The sequence below is a fragment of the Diabrotica virgifera genome, chromosome 2, assembly GCF_917563875.1.
Source record: "Diabrotica virgifera virgifera chromosome 2, PGI_DIABVI_V3a".
In the NCBI taxonomy this organism is placed as follows: domain Eukaryota; kingdom Metazoa; phylum Arthropoda; class Insecta; order Coleoptera; family Chrysomelidae; genus Diabrotica; species Diabrotica virgifera.
This window is the reverse complement of record NC_065444.1, coordinates 273,257,276-273,279,773: the sequence shown is the minus strand read 5'-3', so window position 1 is coordinate 273,279,773 and position 22,498 is coordinate 273,257,276. Positions and strand designations below refer to the sequence as shown.

The 22,498-nt window shown below is 33.7% G+C and overlaps 1 protein-coding gene across 6 annotated transcripts in view; it reads left to right on the top strand.

Moving 5' to 3' along the window:
- LOC126880629 (protein fem-1 homolog CG6966) overlaps nucleotides 1–22,498 on the top strand; it is a 379,485-nt gene that overhangs the window by 332,965 nt on the left and 24,022 nt on the right. For all 6 annotated transcript variants that reach the window (XR_007696658.1, XM_050644646.1, XM_050644645.1 and 3 more), the window contains 4 exons: nucleotides 2,889–3,108; nucleotides 4,675–4,874; nucleotides 6,176–6,365; nucleotides 19,066–19,269. Coding sequence is in view for 5 of the 6 variants with exons in the window: in XM_050644646.1 (XP_050500603.1) it covers nucleotides 2,889–3,108; nucleotides 4,675–4,874; nucleotides 6,176–6,365; nucleotides 19,066–19,269 (814 nt within the window). In the remaining variant the exon portion in view is untranslated. The remainder of the gene's footprint in view (nucleotides 1–2,888; nucleotides 3,109–4,674; nucleotides 4,875–6,175; nucleotides 6,366–19,065; nucleotides 19,270–22,498) is intronic.

Here is a 22,498-nt window from a genome sequence, read left to right as displayed (position 1 = left end):
CCTACTCCTTCCAGGAATCTGCACTTCAGCTATTCTTCGTATTGGGTGATTAACGTCTCGACGTTGAACATGACCAAACCATCTCAACATATGCTGTCTCATTTTGGCATCAATTGGTGCCTCACCTAGACTTCCCCTAATATACTCATTTCTAATTTTATCCTTCTTTGTCACTCCACTCATCCATCTAAGCATTCTCATTTCCGCCACATGCATTCGTTGTTCCTCTTTCTTTTTCACTGCCCAACATTCAGTTCCGTACATCATAGCCGGTCTTATGGCTGTTTTATAGAATTTTCCCTTCAGCTTCATTGGAATTTTTCTGTCACACAACACACCACTCGCTTCTTTCCACTTCATCCATCCAGCCCTAATTCTACTGCATGCACCTCCATATATTTATCCATTACTCTGTAATACTAATACCGATCCTAGGTACTTATAACTATTGCTTTTCACAATCATTTCACCATCCAAAGATACCATTTTATTTGTAGTAACAGTAACTCCATCTTTAAAAGATGGTTTATTATTAATTTTAATGTTGTGTTTAATCATTTAATTCCGCTGTAATTCTCCGGTTACGATTTATCTCCCTTTTTGAAGAGCTTGATACGATGCTTCATCTCCATTCTTGTGTTATTCTGTTTTTGTTCTATTATTTTTTGGATTAGTTTTAATAGTTGTTTTGTCAGATCTTATCCTCTGTACTTTAGAAGTTCATTCAATATTCTGTCCTCTTCTGGTGATTTTCTATTTTTTAATTTCCTTAATGGCTTCCTTTACCTCTGCGTCTTCAATGATTACTTCTTCGTTTGTCGTCACTTTAGATGTTGTTGGTTCATTATTGTCAACTTTAGCAAATAGAAATCGAAAGTAGTCTATCCATGTTTCCTTATGTGTCCCGTTTTTATTAGTTCGCATCTCTTTTTCTCTTTTTTTTGTCCTCTGATCATTCTCCATAATTACTTTTGTGTTCCGTAGAAGTCGTGTTCCATCTGTTTTGAGAAGCTCTCCCAGTGTTCCCTTTTTATTTGTTTGACTAAAGTATTCGTTTTTTATATAAACAAAGCACTCATAATTTTTCTTTCCCTATGACATACAGACTGTTTAGTGTTTGATTAGATATACCCCAATAAATGAAAATTGAAGAAAAAGATCTTCTGTGTAAAAGGTATATTAGTTTGAAAACCCCAATAAAGGGCTACATTAAAATACAGAACGTTTTCGCTCTAAAGAGAGCATCATCAGTGTTCTCAGCCTAAAATAAGTACAACCATAATTCTAACGTGCTATGTACTAAGAGTATAAGTCATAAAATTGATTTTTCGGGATTCTTCTATATTTTGAATTATATAATTAATAAGGTATTACCAAAGTAGAAAGTAAAATAGTTAATTACTAATTTATCAATCATACTTCGTCACCATTTTGATATATAGTTGTAATAGTTATTTCATCAGTGGTAAAAAGACTTTAAAAAGTCCTAATAAAAAATTTTCATTTTTGACTTATACTCTTAATACATAGCACTCTAGAATTAGTGAAGACAAGAGTAAAAATTTTTTTAAAGGATGACCAAGATAAAAAAATTAGGTTATACTTACAAGCTCTACATGCTAAGCTACCAAAAATACATGGGTTAAAACCCTTAAAATGCCGACCAAAGGTCTTACATTGGTCTTACATATTATTTATTAAACCCTGGCGATGGGTGAAATTTAAAGGGTATACCTCAAGGCACCATATGACTATACCACAAGCATGTGGGTGGTTGAGTTGATTTCTCTGTCTTCACAAAGAGAAAGGTGAAAGCCAACTGATTACAGGTGACAGGTGTGAAAGCGTTTCTGACTAATGACAGTAGAGACAGACAGTGTAACATGAAGTTGTGTGAACTAATATGTAGTTTGGTACACTAGCCAAAAATTTATAAAATTTATTTGTGGTAAAATTCAATAATAACAACCATCATCGTGTGCTAGGACTACAAGTATTCCACATTAAGCTGACAAGAACACACACGATCCTAGCACACGATGTTGGTTGTTATTATTGAATTTTACCACAAATAAAATTTTATAAATTTTTGGCTAGTGTACCAAACTACATATCAGTTCACACAACTTCATGTTACACTTTCTGTCTCTACTGTCATTAGTCAGAAACGCTTTCACACCTATCACCTGTAATCAGTTGGCTTTTACCTTTCTCTTTGTGAAGACAGAGAAATCAACTCAACCACCCACATGCTTGTGGTATAGTCATATGGTGGTATACCCTTTAAATTTCACCCATCGCCAGGGTTTAATAAATAATGTGCCAATGTAAGACCTTTGGTCGGCATTTTAAGGGTTTTAACCCATGTATTTTTGGTGGCTTAGCATGTAGAGCTTGTAAGTATAACCTAATTTTTTATCTTGCTCATCCTTTAAAAAAATTTTTACTCTTGTCTTCACTAATTATGGTTGTACTTATTTTAGGCTTAGAACACTGATGATGCTCTCTTTAGAGCGAAAACGTTCTGTATTTGAACGTAGCCCTTTATTGGGATTTTCAAACTAACAAACCTTTTACACAGAAGATCTTTTTCTTCAATTTTTGTAATTAATGGTATACAGCCAGCTACAGGAAAATTTTTCCTTATGGATTTTAATAAATGAAGTGCTCAAATCGGCAACATTGCTTATGAGAATGAGTTGCATTGGCACTGTAGAATGACGAATGACTGAATGAATCGGCGCGAATCTGGTGCATTAGGTGGGCAGCGGGGAAGCAGTGTTGCCGCTTATAGTGCGTATATCTAATTGAAAACTAAACAGTCTGTATATACCTTTGTATTGATAATTTAAATTTTACATCTTTATAAATCTGTTTTTGTTTTTCAGTAATGTTCGACGGCGAAACCATAGAGGGCGCGCCGCCGCTATGGTGCGCGGCGGCAGCTGGGCATCTCGATATCGTAGTATTGCTAATTAGGTACGGGGCCAAAGTCAACACCACCACACGTACCAACTCCACCCCCCTTAGGGCTGCTTGCTTCGACGGCCACATGGACATCGTCCTGTACCTTGTTCAGCACGGAGCCGACATAGAAGTAGCTAATAGGTAATAATTACACTTTTATAAAAAAATAATTTTTTTATAATAAAACGTTTTTATTATTTATAGGAGAGAATATAAAATAATTTTTGACGATATAAAATGCTTAAAATTCCAAAAATTACACTATAATAAAAAAGTACTTTTTATAATAACACGGTTTCGTTATATACAGGACACAAGATGTTTCAAAAGAACAAAATATGAATTTTTAGTAGGTGTATTAATTATAATTCCAAAAATTACACTAGTATAAAAAGTACTTGTTATAATACCACGGTTGTTTAAAATGGTATATATAATATTTATATATTATAATAATTAACTTATAAAATATGGATTTTAAGTATATCAACTTTTAATTATTTATTAAAAAAATTAAAAAAAGATACGCAACAGCCGTGTTCGAACTAGGGAACTCACGATCTGCCGTCTAATGCCACTGACCCACCATCAATTTGTAGATATCGATTTATTACCGTACTTTAAAATATCATTGCATTAGTCACATTTTTAAAATAGTTTGAAATAAAAAAAAATTGATTTATCCTTAGATCCGTTATACTAATAGATAGCAATAAGATAAAGGGTAACAAATCAATTGAAAATACAGGGGACGTTTTCGTAGTCTGACGTTCGAAATCTGTAACCTGTTCCACAATTAAAACTTCCCCTGTTTCATTGTTCCCGTACAAAGTTTATCCGACTAGACACCGTTAAGCTATTAATAAATTTTCAGCTTACTATTAATAAACTTTTTTTTTGGTACGCGGGATCCAGGACTATAAGGTTGCGGTTTGGAGTACAATTTAAGAATATTATTTGTGCGAATGAGTTATCTTCATTATGAGTAAGACATTGTGGTAATTAGTATTACATATTTCCGAATTTGCACAAAGAAAAATTATATGCATACTCTACAAACTGTTTGCTATATCGCTCGTCCGGAAGACAAGTGTCACAACTCAAAAAACAACCTTTTTCAGGAGAAACAAAAATGGATTTTTAGGTCAGCTTAATTTAACTGTAAATTTTAAACGGTAACTGCTAAAATTTATAAATTAAAAACGGAGCATGATATGCTCACATATTTAGGTATGAGTGAATGTTTCTAATTGTGTAAGAAACAAAACCAAGAAAAATATGGTATTTTAACAAAAAAAAAGATCAACATTTTGAGTTATGTCACTTTTCTTTTAAGATATTGGTCACTTTTTGAAACATTAACGAGAAATACCTAGGATACTTAAAATACAACGGTTTTCGTGATAAATAACGATAGGTTTACGTCGAACGTCAGAGCATAACTTCAAAAGAGTCATTGTTGTCAATAAAAATATTAATTTTACCTCCAAATGAATAATGATACTACCGCTATCTTACGAAGTTGGAAGTAAACATATATGTGACACTTTTTCTGGTAAAAGTATAGGATTTTTGGAGTCAATTTAACAAGATAACAACTGGAATTATACATTTTTTGAGTTGTGTCACTTTTCTTCCGGATGAGCGATATATTCCACTCATAAAAATTGTATTTCAACCACTTACTTTTCTTTTTTTTGTGTTTAGGCATGGTCACACCTGCTTGATGATCGCCTGTTATAAGGGCCATATCAACATAGCCAAATATTTACTTAGTCTAAATGCCAGTGTTAATAGGAAAAGTGTTAAGGGAAATACGGCGTTGCACGATTGCGCTGAATCCGGAAGTCTGGAAATTTTAAAATTGTTACTTGAACACGGGGCGAAAATGGACGTAGATTCTTATGGTAAGTCAAATATTATTGTATATGAAACAATGTATAGAAAATAGTGTTTTAAACGTTTAAGGCTTAAGGTGTCGTTTTAAGATACGATACCGCGGATACGGAGCATCACTGTATACGTGTTCATCATGGTCACACATTCTATTAAGTCTATAGTGTACTGTACTTCTATATGTACTTTCTCTATAGTGTACTATAGTGTACTTTCTCACATCTCAATAGTCACAACCTACTAAAAACTTATTTAACATAGTCACGTCTTGAAATATTTCTTTCTCATTCAATTAATAGACACAAGTTATATCATATATTGCATAGCTTTAACGTCCCTCAAAAATGCATCCTACTCTAATAGTAAAAGCAACAATGGGCTCCTTAACAGCAACTGTTAATACAAAATGAGCTCATTGAGAACTTCTCAATAGTCAAAGAATTAAAGTACGGAGACGGAGGAGATTAAAGTATGTGTCTTGAATATGTGATAACACAATTGAATATGTATGTATGTAAAGCTTTAACAGATAATTTCTATCGTTTTCTGTTCTTAGCTGTGTTCTTCCAATCTCTGATTCCCAACTCACTGACGTCTTCCAATACCGCATCTCTCATTACTGCATCGTTCCAATACTGAATCAGCATTATGTCTCGCAGAATGAAAGAGACGGCAAATATATAATAAAAAAGAGAGGCAAAAGAAACCGGACTTGATATAAATAATCAAAATACAAAGAAGCTAATACAGGCAAGAGCTAGATTCAACACACAGTTGAATTAGAGGATGATATTGGAAAATATTGGCGCTGGGCCGGCAAAGTTGAAGACATCATTTGGAGGAGGCCATTACTCGATTTTGGCTGTAATGTCATTGAAGATAAAGAGAGATAGAGCATGTAATTGATTTCATTATTTGTGATACCGTCTGGACATAACTATGTCAATTTTCAACCGGGAGTTTTTTGAAGAAGGTATTTATTATGTAGGGGCTATTTTCTATTGAGAACTGCAGCAGTATCCCTTTCATTGCATGTACCTATTATGTGGCAACCTAATGGCACTTTTTATTGGTCTTTTGCTTCTTTTTTACGTTGAAATGACTGAAAGTGTAACATATTTTGCTCCCAATTTTCTCCTCCGACTTTGTAATATCAGAAACCAAGGCCAGATTTCAAATTTGGATTGCACCCTCAGTATGCCTTTTTGTTAGTCATCCGTGAGAAAGTACTTATATGCAAAGCAACATCTGACGTCGCTTCTAAACTTTTTGGTATTCTTTTGCCAAATGTAACCATTTTTTTTTCTTTTAGGAATGACACCATTGATGGCCGCCGCAGTGACGGGACATAATCATATAGTAGAATATTTAATTAAGATTCCTGATCTAGTATCTAGAAAAGAACGTATCGACGCTATAGAACTGTTAGGTGCAACTTGTGTGGATAAGAAACGTGATATGATAGGTGCTTTAGAATTATGGAGAATAGCTTTACATGAAAGGTAACTACTTGCTTAGTCTTTATTAGTTCTCTTGCATTTAGAGAAGTTGCAAAGGTACAGAAGGATCTTGTGCGGTTTAGTATTGTGTTTACCTCTCTTATTTTGTTCTATGATAGTTACCTCCTTCACTAATTTTTTGCAATGCAGTACTAAGAACAGTTCAACACGTTGACTGACAGAACGTCTATAGACGTCTAATATTCATTGATATATGTGACACAACGTTTATAGACGATATTTTTAAAATAACGAGTTGTGACAAAAAATCGATGACAAAAAATTAATATCACATTATTATCTACAGATGCATATGAAATGTGGCACGACGTCCATGGTCGTCTTCCACATGTTTACGAAAAATGATAAAAAACTCCTTGTTTCCTTAAATTATAAGCGGTAATAGAAATTCACCAATTTCCCTATTCTACTTTGCAAAATATATATAGTGTCACAACACTTTCTTACTTCCATTTCTGTACTTCCTTAAAAAATTGCAACCAATACTTAACGTTACTTACTACTTAATGTTGTTCTGAAGCTATTTTCTTGTGGCATTTTTATAATTTTTATATATTGTTACTTACTACTTTGTGATAACGTACAGAGGGGACTGAGATACCATATTTACATTAATGTACTATCTGACAAACGAGTCCTGGCGGTTGACTTTGCCCGAAAATACACAGCGATAAATGCACAATGCGACAAGGTCACGCGCCACGTCTCGCTTGTTCGATAGTACATTGTGTTGCCTATCTGCTGGGAGGGTTGACATGGAGGGGGTATGACTGGTATGACATGTCGACAATGCTTCTCATGGTGGCATACTTTGTAAGCCGCCCCCCATGAGCAATGAATTCAATTCTTTTTCTTCACTATATTTTTTTACCTTAGTAATGAAATCCACCTCTTCTTTTCAACCAGATCCTTTGGAAACACAAAGAATCTACATCCCTATTTCACGGTAAAGCACATTACCATTTTAATTATACAAAATACAATGGTTCACAAAAGTTGCTAACCTTTGCTTGGTGAATAGCACTAAAAAAACTACAGTGCTAGTCAAAAGTCCGTACCCCCCTCGTATCTTTTGAACGGTTATACCTATAATAGTGAAATTTGGAGGAAGAAAATAAACGGACGTAAGCTTCTTAACTAGTCATGACAGGTGACGTAATAGTGACAGATGACGTTACAGAGCCACTGTGACCGATAATTTTAAATGGGACCTTATGGCAAGTGATACCTCGTTTGAAAGGTATTGAAAATACCTATTCAGTCATACTAATTTTGTTTGAGTTTAAGCTAATTTTGATGAACAAATGAAATAAATATAAGATTGTAGTTTCGCATTTAATTAATAAAAATTCAAAATTCCGCCTATGATTACTTGTCAAACAGGTTGACGTTGACGTAAAAACTACTAGAGAATGAAAAAACGTCAACTTTTTTGCCAAAAAATTCATAGGCGGACATTTGAATTTTTATTAATTAAATTCGAAACTACAATATTATATTTATTTAATTTATTCACCAAAATCAAAATCAACCTAAACTCAAAAAAATTAGTATGACTGAATAGGTATTCTAAATACCTTTCAAACGAGGTATCACTTACCATAAGGTCCTATTTAAAATTATCGGTCACAGTGGCTCTGTAACGTCATCTGTCACTATTACGTCACCTGTCATAACTAGTTAAGAAGCTTACGTCCGTTTATTTCCTTCCTCCAAATTTCACTATTATAGGTATAACCGTTCAAAAGATACGAGGGGGGTACGGACTTTTGACTAGCACTGTATATTTCATAGAAATTTAAGACCGAATTATGGTGCTATTATCTTAAAAACACTATACTTAAGCAGAAAAAGCAGCAGAGGAAGCAAAATTTCAACTTTATAGGAATTAAAAAGGCTTGAGATTAGGCAAATCCTGGCTTATCAACTGATAATAACAGTATGTCGTGACGTCACACTTCGGCTGTCGGCCTTAAAATCGCAAAATTTTCAAATTGTTAATCGCATATAACTCGACAACAGCCAATTTTAGAGAAAAATGACAAGAGATCTATTTTGCTCAGAATGGCCCAAATTGTATAAAAAAAATTATTCGAAATGAAAAAATTATTTTTGTGAATTTGTTTAAAAAAAATTGTTTAAACAATTTTTCGACCACGGCACCGCCCGGCACCCTGTGGATATGTTATAAGGACCTCTTTTTGAGTAAGTTTGTGCAAAAAAATCGAATCGGAATAATTTCGATAGCGGGGGCACCGATATTGCCCGGTCTATACTTCAAAATACCAAAATCTTCCACCAAAAATCGACAAAAACGATACTTTTTCGTTATAGTGCAGTCATTGTAGCTTTTTAGCGCAGACATTTTTACTATGAACCGATTTACATGAAATTTTGGAATTAGGCTTATCCTACCCTTAACTTCAAACGTAATATTGACCCGAACTCCGTTTTCACCCTGGGGGGTGGTTGCCACCCCTTTTCGGTGGTGGAATTTTTTTTCACAATAGCCTCAGATATCGATAGAAGACCTAATTTTAAGCAAAAAATGTTGTATAAAGTTTTTTCAAAAACCCAACACTTTTCAAGTTATTGGCAATTGAAAATTCGGAATTTTCTCACGATTTTCAACAGTTTTTTGCAAATATCTCCAAAAATATGCATTTTAACAATAATATTGAACAAGATTGTAGCTGGTAAAAAAATGAACAAACTGGTTTTTTAGAGAGTGTTCTAGGTGCAACATTAAGAGAGATTTTGAAGATCAAAGCCATTTTTTATTTTGTGTGAAATTTAATCGATGTATTCAATGCCATCTAACGGAAAGTGAATAAATTTTATGCATGCTAATGAGAAAGGATTTTATAGTGCTTAAAATAAGCTTGAAAATAAGTACTGTTAAAAGTCATTTTTACATAAAATGAGTGAGCTGTAATGAAAAAAAGAGGAACATCTAATGTTTTTTTTTTAAATCAATGGATTACATAAGTGCCATTTCCACCAAAATTAAAATTAATTGTATTCCGTCTAGAATCAACTTTAATATAAAGAGTTTGATGGATTCTAGCAGTTTCACTGCTTTGGAACACATATTTTTTGAAAAAATCACGATTTTACGAAAAAAAATTTTTCGAAGTTTTAAAAAACCACGTTTTTTTCATACTACATATCTCAAAAATAATGAAAGATACGTAAAAAAGTGTAATAAAAAAAATGTTTGACAAAAATTTTGGTTTGTTTGTTTTTCCTATCACACAAAAATTGATGAAGATATGATTGATTAAAGAGCGCGCGGTAGCGCATCCACTGTCTCTCTTCAGCCCTTTGACCCTTCACCGTTTCAAAATAAAAGGTTTTTCACTACATATTATACTGAAAAAAGTTGTAGCTCTTTTAATTACCTTCAAAATGGTTTTGTATAAGTTGTGATAGCTTCAAAATTTAAGTAGTTATGGGACAAAAACTAATCGTATTTTTTTCTACTTTTCTACTTAGTAAACTAAACATTTTTAAATGTATAATCATACATACTCAATGTTTTAATTTAGGGGTAGTTTTAAGGGTTAAAGAACTTGAGCATATGATTTTCCAGCATAGCTTTTTCGAGAACGTGGAACGATATTTAAATCCATTTTAGTTTATCAATTTTTTATACAATTTTTAATCGAGGGTTGATTTTAACCTTCGAGTGGTAACGTACGGTCCCTGACACCGACGTAATGGATTTTTCGCGGTAAAACTCAAATTCGCATATTTTTTGTCCGCGCGGCCAGGTAGCTTTCAAATTCTCATCACACTATTTAAGGCTCCCCCAAACCAACGCGGAAAATTCGCATTACCTGCGGAATTCCGTACCGCATACGATTCGCATTGAATTGTTTCCACTGTGGTAAGTATACAAGTTCAGACAAGTACGATTTTCGTCGTTCGGGCATGCGTTTTGTCTGCGTATTTATTCGTCCGGAATCTTAGTTCGCACTCGACAGCGTTTTTATCAGTTTCGCAGTGGTTTCGCATGTGAAAAAATTGAAAATGGAGAGAATTATTGAGTTGGTTCGAAAGTATCCTATTCTCTATGACCTTTCTCATGAAGATTATAAAAATGTAAGGAAAAAGGACAAGATTTGGACTAGAATAGGAGAAGAAATAGGCGAAAATGGTGAGTAGTTTTACGATTTGTATTGGTTTATTTTTCTACATCTAAGACTAAAGAAAAGCAGAGGCCTAAACAATACTATATTTACTGCAAGAAGAGTCCATTATTTTCATCGTGAACAATTTATTCATAGTCCTGAATTAAAATACGTGGCAAATTTTTCTCGAACAGAAAATGCCAGTCTTGCAGCTCTCCTTGGGTCATTGTCCAAATTTTGAAATCAGGCTCTGGTGGATCTAAAAGTTCTATGAATCTATCATCACATTTTTTTGTCCTTAGAAAATTATGCAAAATACATGCAGTTTTCACAATGAGAATACTAGTATCAATTTTTGTTTCCATTGGTCTGTAGAATATACGCCATTTTTGTGCCAATATTCCGAAAGCGTTTTCTACTACTCTTCTCGCTTTACAGAGCCTCACATTACAATTTTCCTTGAAAATATCTGTTCTGCTTTGACTGTATGGAAAGGGCCTCAACAAGTATGGTTTTAGTGCAAAGGCTTCGTCTCCAATTAAGACATGGGGGAAAAGTTCATTCTGGCCTGGGAGATTTTTCGGCTCAGGTACACCCATCTGATTTGTTTCAAATCTTCTTCCCATGTTGGAAGCTTCGAATATTCCACCGTCGCTGTTTTTACCAAAACCGCCAATATCAACTGAAATGAATCTATAATCTGGGCCAACAATAGCCATTAATACTGTAGAAAACTTATTCAAATAACACCAATAATTAGATCCTGTTTTGTCTGGACACTTGATAGTAACATGCTTGCCATCGATGCTACCAATACAATTTGGGAATCGCCAGGTATTTCTAAAACCTTCAGATTTTTTCCATATTTCTGTAGTTGGTTCGGGCAAGTAAATATGTTGCAAATTTCTACATAAAGCTTCACAAACTTCTACAACTATGGCACTTACAGTCGAAAACCCGACTCTAAAACTATGGCCTATTGTATAAAATGTATCTCCGGTAGCCAGATACCTAAAAAAGAGTATTTTGTTTCAGGGGATGAGATTAAAAAAAAATGGAGGAATCTGCGCGATACGTACGCTAAGTACATAAGAACTAATAAAACTAGAACTGGACAAGCGGCAAGCGATAAAAAAAAATGGATATGGGCAGATCATATGGAATCGTTCAAACCGTTCCTAAATTTTGCTAAGACTGCATCCAATGTCACAGATGTTGATACACAAGAATCTGAAGCATTCCCAAATATAGAATCACCCGAAAATATATTAACGGATGAAAATTCCGCAGTACAGAAACCAACGTGTAGTAAAAATCTACTAACAACTCAGACAGATGATTCCCAGAATAAGATTCAACCCTCCTCATCGAAACCTACTCGAAATGAAGCTCCTAGGGTTACTCTTTCAAATGAAACTCCTTCTACAGGCAGAACAAACAGAAAACGCAATTCTGAGCCATCCACATCTGTGAAAGATATGATCAGTTATTTTGAGAGCAAAAAGAGAGTAGTGCATGATGCTACCGATCAACTGTTTTTGGCTCATGCTTCTACGGTAAAATCTTTCTCTCCTAGAAGGCAAATTGAAACAAAAATGAAAATTGCGCAAGTTATCATGGAGCAGGAGTTGCTTCAATTGGAGGAAAGTTCTTTGAATAGCCATCAATCTAGAGCTGAAAGTACAGACACCTATCAAAACCCCTCTTCCGTCGGAAGTATTTCGGTTGTATCCCTACCTTCACCAAATGACACTGCATTACCTAAACAATCGAATACTTCTGGGTTCTATGAAGTGAATTGTGAAAATAATTATATTACACTACACAATTTGGCGCAGAGTTGCAACCAAGCAGCTTCTCATAATCCATCAGTTTCCAACTATGTCAATTCCTTTGACCCTTACAATACATAAAGTATATTTTAGAGTTATTTTGATCCTTATTCTCTTTTACTGTAGTAAATTAATGATATAAATAATGCCTGCAGTTTTTTTTTTCATTTTCTTAACTTAATGTTATGGCCAACCGTTCTTCGGGAGAAATAGCTTCTCGGTAATTCGTGTCTGATTTTCTAATATCATTTTCTACAAGGTGCAACAGTTCATCGAAACAATCTATTGTCATTCTAAAATAAATGTAGCATCTTTTATCGTCTTTTCGTAATTGAGGCATCAGCGTGTGATATTCCCCACATTTCAGTCTTTCTAGATTGATATCATGAACCCATTTTCTTCTTTTCCTAAGATTAAATTCATAATATAGTCCATATTGTTGTTTTAGGATAACTATAGATAATAATTTTACCTTGAATTGTCGTCCTCCATTGCTAACATTACAAGAGCTTCTTCTTCATCTGATGATGTATACATTTTTGTGAAGAATTGAGATCACTGAGTAGTATTCTTTGTTTTTCGTTGTCACCAACTCTTCTCAATACTAGACACATACGAGTATGACGCGAATATATTCGCTTCAATATGAAGTTCTTTACGAATTCCGTCAGGAATTCGACTGCGAACTTTCCGTCACGAATCCGCTGCGAATAATTCGCGTTGGTTTGGGGGAGCCTTTAGTCTTGAAAAATCTGTGGCCAAGTGTGGATAGTTCATATGTTATTTGACCTGACGGTGTGAGAGACCGAGGTTACTATTTATGTTATACTTAACGGTAAGTTTTTGTCGTTTTTGGTCCATAGTCAGTTTAAATAATAGATATTAATTTTAGGAGTTGTATGTGAATATTGATTATGAAAGAGAAGAAATCAGGTTGCAACAACTTTTTGACGAAATTGTTGCTAATTCCGAACCAGAACCGTACAGTGCGGTGCAGTGGAGTGTATAAAAAAATGAGGAAATAAACGGACAATAATTTCAGTTTGTGTTGGACATTTGTTGAATCATTTTTTTTTGTGGCATCTCAACCCTTGTCGATATGTGTGTTGATATTTTGTATTCAAAAACTTGACATGCTTTTGTAAATTGTTTGTCAATTATGTTAGTATCTAAAAGAAGCCAATTTTTTTAATGTGCATTTTTTTCCCGAATATAAATAAATATTGATCATTTCTGACTATATTGTTATTTAAATATAGTTATATTAAACATTTAGTCACATCAAAATATTAACAGAAAATCACAACCTAAGATATTCATTATTAAAAAAGTCGGTGTTGTAGACCGACGTTACCAACTATGTTACAAGAATTCACGTTACCGGCGGAAGGTTAAGGGTTGAAAGGGGTTAACAATTAAATAATTAAGATAGAGAACGTAAAATATCATTTACTCTATATTTAAATCTTTTTATGTCATACTAAATTAATTTTTTGTGATTTTTTTCGATTTAGGGGTTGTTTGCAAGGGTTGTACGGTTTTCAAGGGGATGAAAATGAGTTTAACATGGGGTTATTGTGTTAGAAAATACTTCACAATGTCACTCTTTATTATTAAACACGTTTTCTGACGATAAAATAGCTCAATGTCAATTTTTCCATTAAGGGGTTGTTTTCACCCCTTAAAAATAAAAAACGGAGTTCGGGTCAATATCACTTTTGAAGTTAAGGGTAAGATAAGCCTAATTCCAAAATCTCATGTAAATCGGTTCATAGTAAAAAATTTCGGGGGTAAAAACCTATTTTACGCTTCAGTGACTGCACTATTAATGTATTTTGTATTCCTTTACAGATATGCTGATGAATGCTAATTATCATCAATATACTTCGTAGAATGAGTTATCCAAAATTTCTTGAATTCCCTGATGTCTTTGTTTGCGTTATCTCGTGATAATTTTTCAAAATATTCCGCATATTAAAATTGATATTTATTTATGTGCGTTGTAAATATACAAACATACTCGACTTTTAATTGATGTATCGTTTTTTGGATTAGTAAACTCATTAATGTTTTACTCAAAACTTTGTTTTCAAGATAAGTGAATTTCCTTGTAATAAAAAAATGTTAAAAGGTTTCATTTATATTACATAGAAAACAAAACAAATAATGTTATCTGCTAGTTATACAAGCTGATAAAAATTGTTATATTGAATAAGAATCCAACAATTAAAAATATTCATAACTTAGAAGTGGTTAAAGAATTTAAATATCTAAGAGCAACAATCACAAATGAGAACAAAATAGATCGAGAAGTTGAAACGCGAATAATGACAGGAAGTAGATCTTTCTTTGCAATGCAACATCTAATCAAGTCAAAACTTCTTTCATGAGGTGCAAAAATCCAGATATATAAGACCATAATACGACCAGCAGTCGCGTATGGAAGCGAAACATGGACGCTAACAAAAAGAGAAGTAAATAAATTGCTGGTGTGTGAACGTAAAATCCTTCGAGTGATATATGGCCCTTGCAGAGACAGCGTGACAAACGAATGGAGGCGCAGATACAATAACGAGCTAGAGTTTCTATTCGGAAAAGAAAATCTAGTCAGATATATAAAGGCTGATAGACTCAGATGGGCAGGGCATGTGATACGCAGTAACGACAATCGCCTTATAAACAAGGTGTTCTGGGAAAGGCTAGATGAAAGAAGGTCTGCAGGACGGCCTAGAAAAAGGTGGAAAGGTGCAGTCAAAGAAGATCTAGAGAAAATGGGAGTGGGACAATGGGAATTAGTGGCACAGAAACATGGAAGGCAATAATAAACGCGGCAAAGACTCACGAAGAGTTGTAACGCCATTGATGATGAATTAAAAATATTCGGAGAAACTTTTTGAAATCGTTTATCTTTACAATGTTGCTTATTGATTTAAAAAACGAGATCAACAATACATTTAAATCTATCTTTAGTAGTAAAATGTTGAAATGACTTGGTTTCCATAAACTTGGAATTGCAGTGAAAAATAAACATAAGATTACATAATATCGTGGCAACTAAATGTTAGGACAATTCAAGAAATTACTATTTTAATATGGGGTTACATCGCCATATGCATTTACAACCTCGGCAATCCTGTCTGGCCTTGTTCTTACTAAAGATTGACTGGTTGACACAAGTCAGTACATGTCCCATGCTCTGCGTAACTGAAATTACTATTGTCAAGACTAGTAGTAAGTGTTCCGAATCTCGTCTGTTCCCCTTTTTATATCATCAAAGTTATATGACACGTTAACACGTTACTGAATCAAGTGTGTTTTATACAAAACTACTGATAGTGCAAGGTTGACCTAAACTGTTATGAAATAAGACACGCATTGTACCTATATGAATTAAATGATAATAAATATGTTCCGTTGGTGTTCGGAAACGATTAAATGGAATTAAAATAAGTGTAAAAACAACGAATAGTAATATTTATTTATTTTTGGTTAAAAAGGCGTGCTTATATCTCGTAAGAGGGAATGTTATTGTTTGGGTCCAGCGAGGATTGTATGACCGACCGATTCCTGCTGGGGTTGTGTATCGACTCGTTGTTGTGGATCGACTGAACTGAAACACACATGTCTGTGTGTAACAAAAACGAGTTTTGTGTGTGGCAGAATAGATATAGCTTTAAAGGGTAGTTACTTATTTATGGAAGTTTCCTCAAACTAGGCTAGCTGGAAATTGAAGAGACTAAACAGTAGGGCTCAGGGGAGGATCAGGCCGTATTTGCACGCCCTAGTAAGACGGTACCTACTGAAATACTTGAATGATAAAGAAAATAAATTAATATAAGGAGTAATGAAAAGAAAAGAACTATTGACCAAGAAGATATTCAGAAGTAGTGTTGAGCGCCAGGGAAGAATTGAATATATTCTTCTCCACGTGACCTATATTGCTGTACCTAACTAATACTATTAAAAAGGTAGGATAATAAAACATATAAGTATGTACAACCAACAAATTTAATGAAAAAAAAAATACCTATAACCCCTATATACAATTTTATACAAACTAGCTAACCACCTGACGTACTAGGCTAGTACGCTCCTGTCTATTACACAGATATTACAGTAGAGAAAAGCAAATATATTGAATTTATTGTACCAAGACAGTTAATGGATCTAAATATGTGTGTACAAAAACTTATTATTAAGGAGGATTACAATATTGTTTGACAATCCCACATCTGATCGGAATGACACACCGGACAATACTGATATATTGTGATAATAACCGAGATAGTGTGCACAGTATCTTACCAGATAGGTTATGGTCTCCGGACTATTTTAAATAAAATAAAATACAAATACAATAATGAAAATGACATATAAAAGTTGTGGAAAAGAAAGATATTGATTATGATTACTTTAATTGATTTTAGAAAAATGAATTTATATGATTATTAAGATGATATATGTTATTAAAAATGTTAAAGTTGAAATATGTTATGTAAAAGAATTGAAAATGTAAATTTTAATAATAAAACCTGTCGTTTCTACAAACAGTAGGCCTGTGGCTTCTCCAAACTCCGGTTAAGTTGGTGCGGGAGAGCCAAGTAAGGTATCTTCCGGGTTTCCTCTACCTTAGGGGGAGTACTTCTCACCAACCAGAAGGTACGACGATGTGGTGCGACAAGGAGGTACTTCCTAGCACCGGGAAAACTGTATATCTCCAAAAAACAAAAAAAAATAAAATCCATCCAATGCCAAATAACCCAAAATGATCGTCTATTCCATATCCAAAAAGATTGACTTAATCTTGATCTCCACCAGTGGCCATTACTCTTCAAAAAGGTGTTGGAAAACAAAAAACCTCTTCTTTTCAAGACACTTAACAACCAAGAACAAAACAACTTCTTCCCACGTAAACTTATATTCTATTCAAACATTTCAACTAAAATTTTATATTCTCTGTAATGGCCACTGGTGTGATGGATCTGCCTTCAACAACAGCCGAGATTGAAGTCACGAATAGCCCCTTCTGCAATGACAATCACGTCAGCCGGAAGCCGTATCGACACACAAACCAACTTCTAGGTTCCGAATTCCCCAAAAGTTACCAATTTTGTCGTCGATCAACTGCAACTTTCAATACAATTGTCTGTAAAGTTGGTTGCATACCTAGTTCCTATTGGAATAAATATTTTAGTAACGATGGTAATAACTAATCGTTACATGTGGTTTTAAGTTAAAGACTAATTTATTAACATAAAGAGGCTGGCCCTTTAAGAAGCGTCTTCGAATGCATTCAAAAAGTGATTTATTGACATAAGGTCTGATAAGGTAACTATTTAATGGGGAATTTGTTTCCCAGAAAAAACATTAATTTTATACAATTTGGTTTTGTATTTTAGGAGCGAAACACATGTGAATTTTAAATGACCCATATTATTTTCGTTTAGAAAAGAAAGTTGATATTTAAAATTAGCAATTAAAAAAAAATAATGTGTTTGTACTTTGTACGCACGTAAGAAGTTATACTTCTATTATATAATTTCAACGAAATAAATATAATTAACAGTTACAATACCAAAAATTAACAGTAATTACCAAAAATTAACCAAAACTTAACAATACCAAAAATAAAAAAAAATGAATATGAATCGTCTGGGATTTGAACCTGCGATCTCTCGATCTCTGGTCCAATGCTATACCAACCGAGCTATCAAGCCCCGTGCTATTGACGTGTCGGATATAATTACACATCACGGTGACAAATAGATCAAAGTGAAGTATAAAAATAGATATTTTATTATCTTACGCCCGAGGAAGACAAATCCAAAGACACAAAAATTATAATAAATAATACATTTACTAAGAACACTAATATATTCTTTTAATGACTTATTTGCGCTGATACATACATCATTTGAAACATTAGCAACGAACTACATACTGTCTGTCTGCGCATGCGCCAGGGAATTATAAAATTTCACCCTCGATCGTAACGAAGTATAACTTCAATAATAAATGAAGCGTGTCGCTATAAATACTTATTGCAATATGTTTAATATGTAGTATTTCGGTACTTCTTATATTTTTGGATTGTTGAGTATTTGTAAGATACTAATCAAATACTACAGCAGGTTACAGTACAATTTAGACCTTTCGAGAGCTTGTACAATCAATAATGTGGTTTAATCCCATACAAAATGTTGAATGGGTTGCATATGTGAGATCATTTTAATTGAAGTAAAGAAACACAGACTTACTCACAATCATTTAATAATACTTCGACGACCGGTTTCGATATCTACAATATTCAGATCATAACTAATACATATGTCTCTGTTTCACACCACACATCTGCCTTCAGGATCCATTCCAATTCACTGTGTTTTGACCTACGAAGCATGTCCGCTTACCCAGTCCCTCACCTAGCTATCCTATTAGCATAATCTGGACGTTTTAACATGTTATCGATGAACTTACAAAGCATCCCTTGTAACGGCATCATTTAACTACTTGTAACGCCGACCTGAAGATGATCTGAATATTGTAGAGATCGAAACCGGTCGTCGAAGTATTATTAAATGATTGTGAATAAGTCTGTGTTTCTTTACTTCACCCATACAAAATGTTTGTAATAATATATTCTTTGGCCTTTAATATTTCTTATTTACGAAATGTAACTAACGTATTTGATTTATATTTGTGAATCATGACTTTCAGGTACTTTTACGATCCCAAACATCCGATCGCAAAACCACCATCCCAAAAAGTACCTGCATACGATAACGTCCAAGAAGTAAATGATATTGACAGCCTCGATGACCTGCTAGCTGATCCCGATCAAATGAGAATGCAAGCGTTGGTCATGCGAGAAAGGATATTGGGACCGGCCCATCCTGATACCAGTTATTATATTCGTTATAGGTAAGTTTATCCTATTTGTAGTATTTAGTTTTAAACTACTAGATATGGATGATATTCAATCATGTGTAGCTCAGAAATCAAGGCAACTCAAGTCATGTCATTTATACCTCGTTTAGCCACTGTTGCCTCTTCAAGGTTGGGGTTAATTTTGGGATAGTAAAGAGCCTGCGATCCCAACCCCTCGCAGACCAGCTCCATTTCCTTTGTTCTTTTTGTTTTTTCCTGTACCAAGCCTGTCATGAAAGTACAAGTCTATTGGTAACAAGCGATTCCTTTCAGAATTTTGGTTATTATAGACGATGCTTTATTTAGTACACACACATCAAGGAAAAAATAATGATTCGGTACTGGTATAGGATTAGAGATGAGACGGATCTGTCAATACTCGATCCGGTAAGGAACGGCACGGCTATTAGTCAATACTTAATCGCCGCGGCAGGACGGTTTGGCCTTAAATCCATACTTCAAGTGGCCTGTTTGGGAACCGATGCTAAATCAATTCCTTGGCAGAGACGATTGGCCTCCAGTTAACACCCTTTGGCCGAAGGAGTTGAACCAGATCAATTCTCCGGCAGAACTCCCTTCTCTATTGTGGCGAACGTCGTTTTATATTATTGCCGGTGACTCATCTCCACCGTACGTCGAATGAAAGTGGCATGTAGTGGGAGCGCGTGTTAGTCCAGAGAAATAAGGTTTTTGACGGGACACTTAAGCAGCCAGGTTGCAGATAGATTTTTCGGGTACTATATACCCAATACATTATAAATACAAAAATGCCCGTCACAGTTCGGACGAGAAACTTAGTTATTAACAAATAAGGGTCAAAAATGGCAGTTTTTTCGTTTAAATCGCTACAGGTAAAAATAGTTTAATTAAATATCTTATTTATAATATTCTTCTTTTTGTAGATGAGCCAAGGTTTAAAATGGCACTTTTTAAATTTTGGTCCGATCCTTTTTTGTTTCGAAAAGTACGAAATAAAACTAACATTTCAAAAATAAAAAATGTGCTACAACTTTTGCGAAAATGGCCTTGAGGCTTTCATATGGCACGAAAATTTGAGTCAAACATTTCGTATAATCCACAAAAATTTTTAAGACCATTCGTCAATTAGTTTAAATTTTATTCAATTTGTTTATCGCAAAGATCTTTTTTTTTCGCAATGTTATTGTTCAGAAAATAATAATGACGTAGCAATTCTGTGAAAACCACATGCAAGAATAATAGTTATATTTTTAAAGTATTGAAAAAATCATTAAAAAGTCGTTTTTATCACTCCGAAAAAAGTTTAGTAAAATAGAGTAATTTTTGGCTTCTAAACAATTTGAATAAGTTTGTTAATATTGACTAGAGTAAATCTACTTTAGGGTTTCAAAAGCTCGTATTTTTATACGAATTTTCAGAAAAAAACTTTCAGCCTAGGTTAATTAGGTTTAATGTTAGCCACTTTTATTATTTAATTCGCAGTTACTTCTATATACATCAAATTCTCCTGTTACATGTTAGTTACCATACTACTCCGAAACGGCTTGGCCGATTTTTATAAAATTTTACACGTTTATCGTGTAGCACGTTGAAGAGGTTTTAATATATATCTTTTATACCCATAAGTTATAAGGGGGGTTGCCCCATGACATTTACCCTTAATTTTCACTCTTCTATCGCCAACCCCTATTTGTTAATAGCCATCTATATATTTACATCTATAAAAATTTTCTGTCACAGTGTTAGTTTCCATACTCCTCCGAGACCGCTTGACCGATTTTTATGAAATTATATATTTATATTCGGTAGGTCCTAGAATCGGTCGTAATCTATTTTTCATATCTGTGAGTGATAAGGGGAGTTCCCCCTAACATTTTGTAGTGTTAGGTGGGGTTGTGTGTACATAACGTACTCTATAGACTACGAGTACATACAAATTTAAAAAATTATGATCAAAATCCATCAACAAGTTCCAGCGATATTAATCGCAGCATATGTTTGCAGAATCCGTTTCATTTTTTGAGTGCACGTATTTTAGTAATTCCCCTCCACCGACCACGAATTAATTCCGTTCGGACGCCATTTTTAAAGCTTTATTAACCACTCTGTTGAGGTTCAAAGTTTACTCAAACTTTTACACATAACCTATATATCTTCAACTTCAAAATGGCTCTAGTTAGGTTGCTTAATTGTTATAAACAAAGTAGCCGTCAAATAAATAAAAAAAGTGGCTAACTTTGACCGTAATTAACCTAGGCGAAAAGTTTTTCTTCGAAAATTCGTATAAAAATAAAAGTTTTTCAAATACCATTGTAGTTTTAGCCTACAGTCAGTATTAACAAAGTTATTCAAATTGTTTATAAGCCAAAAATGACTCTATTTTAGTAAAATGTTTTCTGAGTGATCAAAATGACCTTTTAATGATTTTTTTAAATGCGTTGAAAATATGACTATTCTTCTTTCATGTTGTTTTCAGAATTGCTGTATCCTTATCATTTTCTGAACAATAACATTGCGAAATATCCCTCTTTGGGATAAACAAATTGAATAAAATTTAAACTAATTGACGCATCGTCTTAAAAAATTTTGTGCATTGTATGGACTGTTTGACTCAACTTTTCATGCAATATGAAAGTCCTATATTCACTTTCGCAAAAGTTATAGCAAATATTTTATTTTCGAAATTTTAGTTTTATTTTGCAATATCCGAAGCAACAAATAATCGGACCAAAATTCAAAAAACGCTATTTTAAACCTTGGCTTATCTACCAAAAGAAAAATATTATAAATAAGACATTTAATTACTCTATTTTTATCTGTAGCGATTTAAACAAAAAACTCTCATTTTTGACACTTATTTGTTAATAACTAAATTTCTCGTCCAAACTGTGACGGGCATTTTTGTATTTATAATGTATTATAGTATTTTTACTACAAAAGCGGTATTACGTAGGTCAACATTTTTGACGTAAGAGAACTGTCAAAACATTAGAATGTGACTTTTCATTATTGCCATGTTTATAAATAAACATGGCAATAATAAAAAGTCACATTCTAATGTTTTGACAGTTCTCTTACGTTAAGAGAACTGTCAAAACATTAGAATGTGACTTTTCATTATTGCCATGTTTATAAATAAACATGGCAATAATAAAAAGTCACATTCTAATGTTTTGACAGTTCTCTTACGTCAAAAATTTTGACCTACGTAATATCGCTTTTGTAGTAAAAATACTATAGCTAT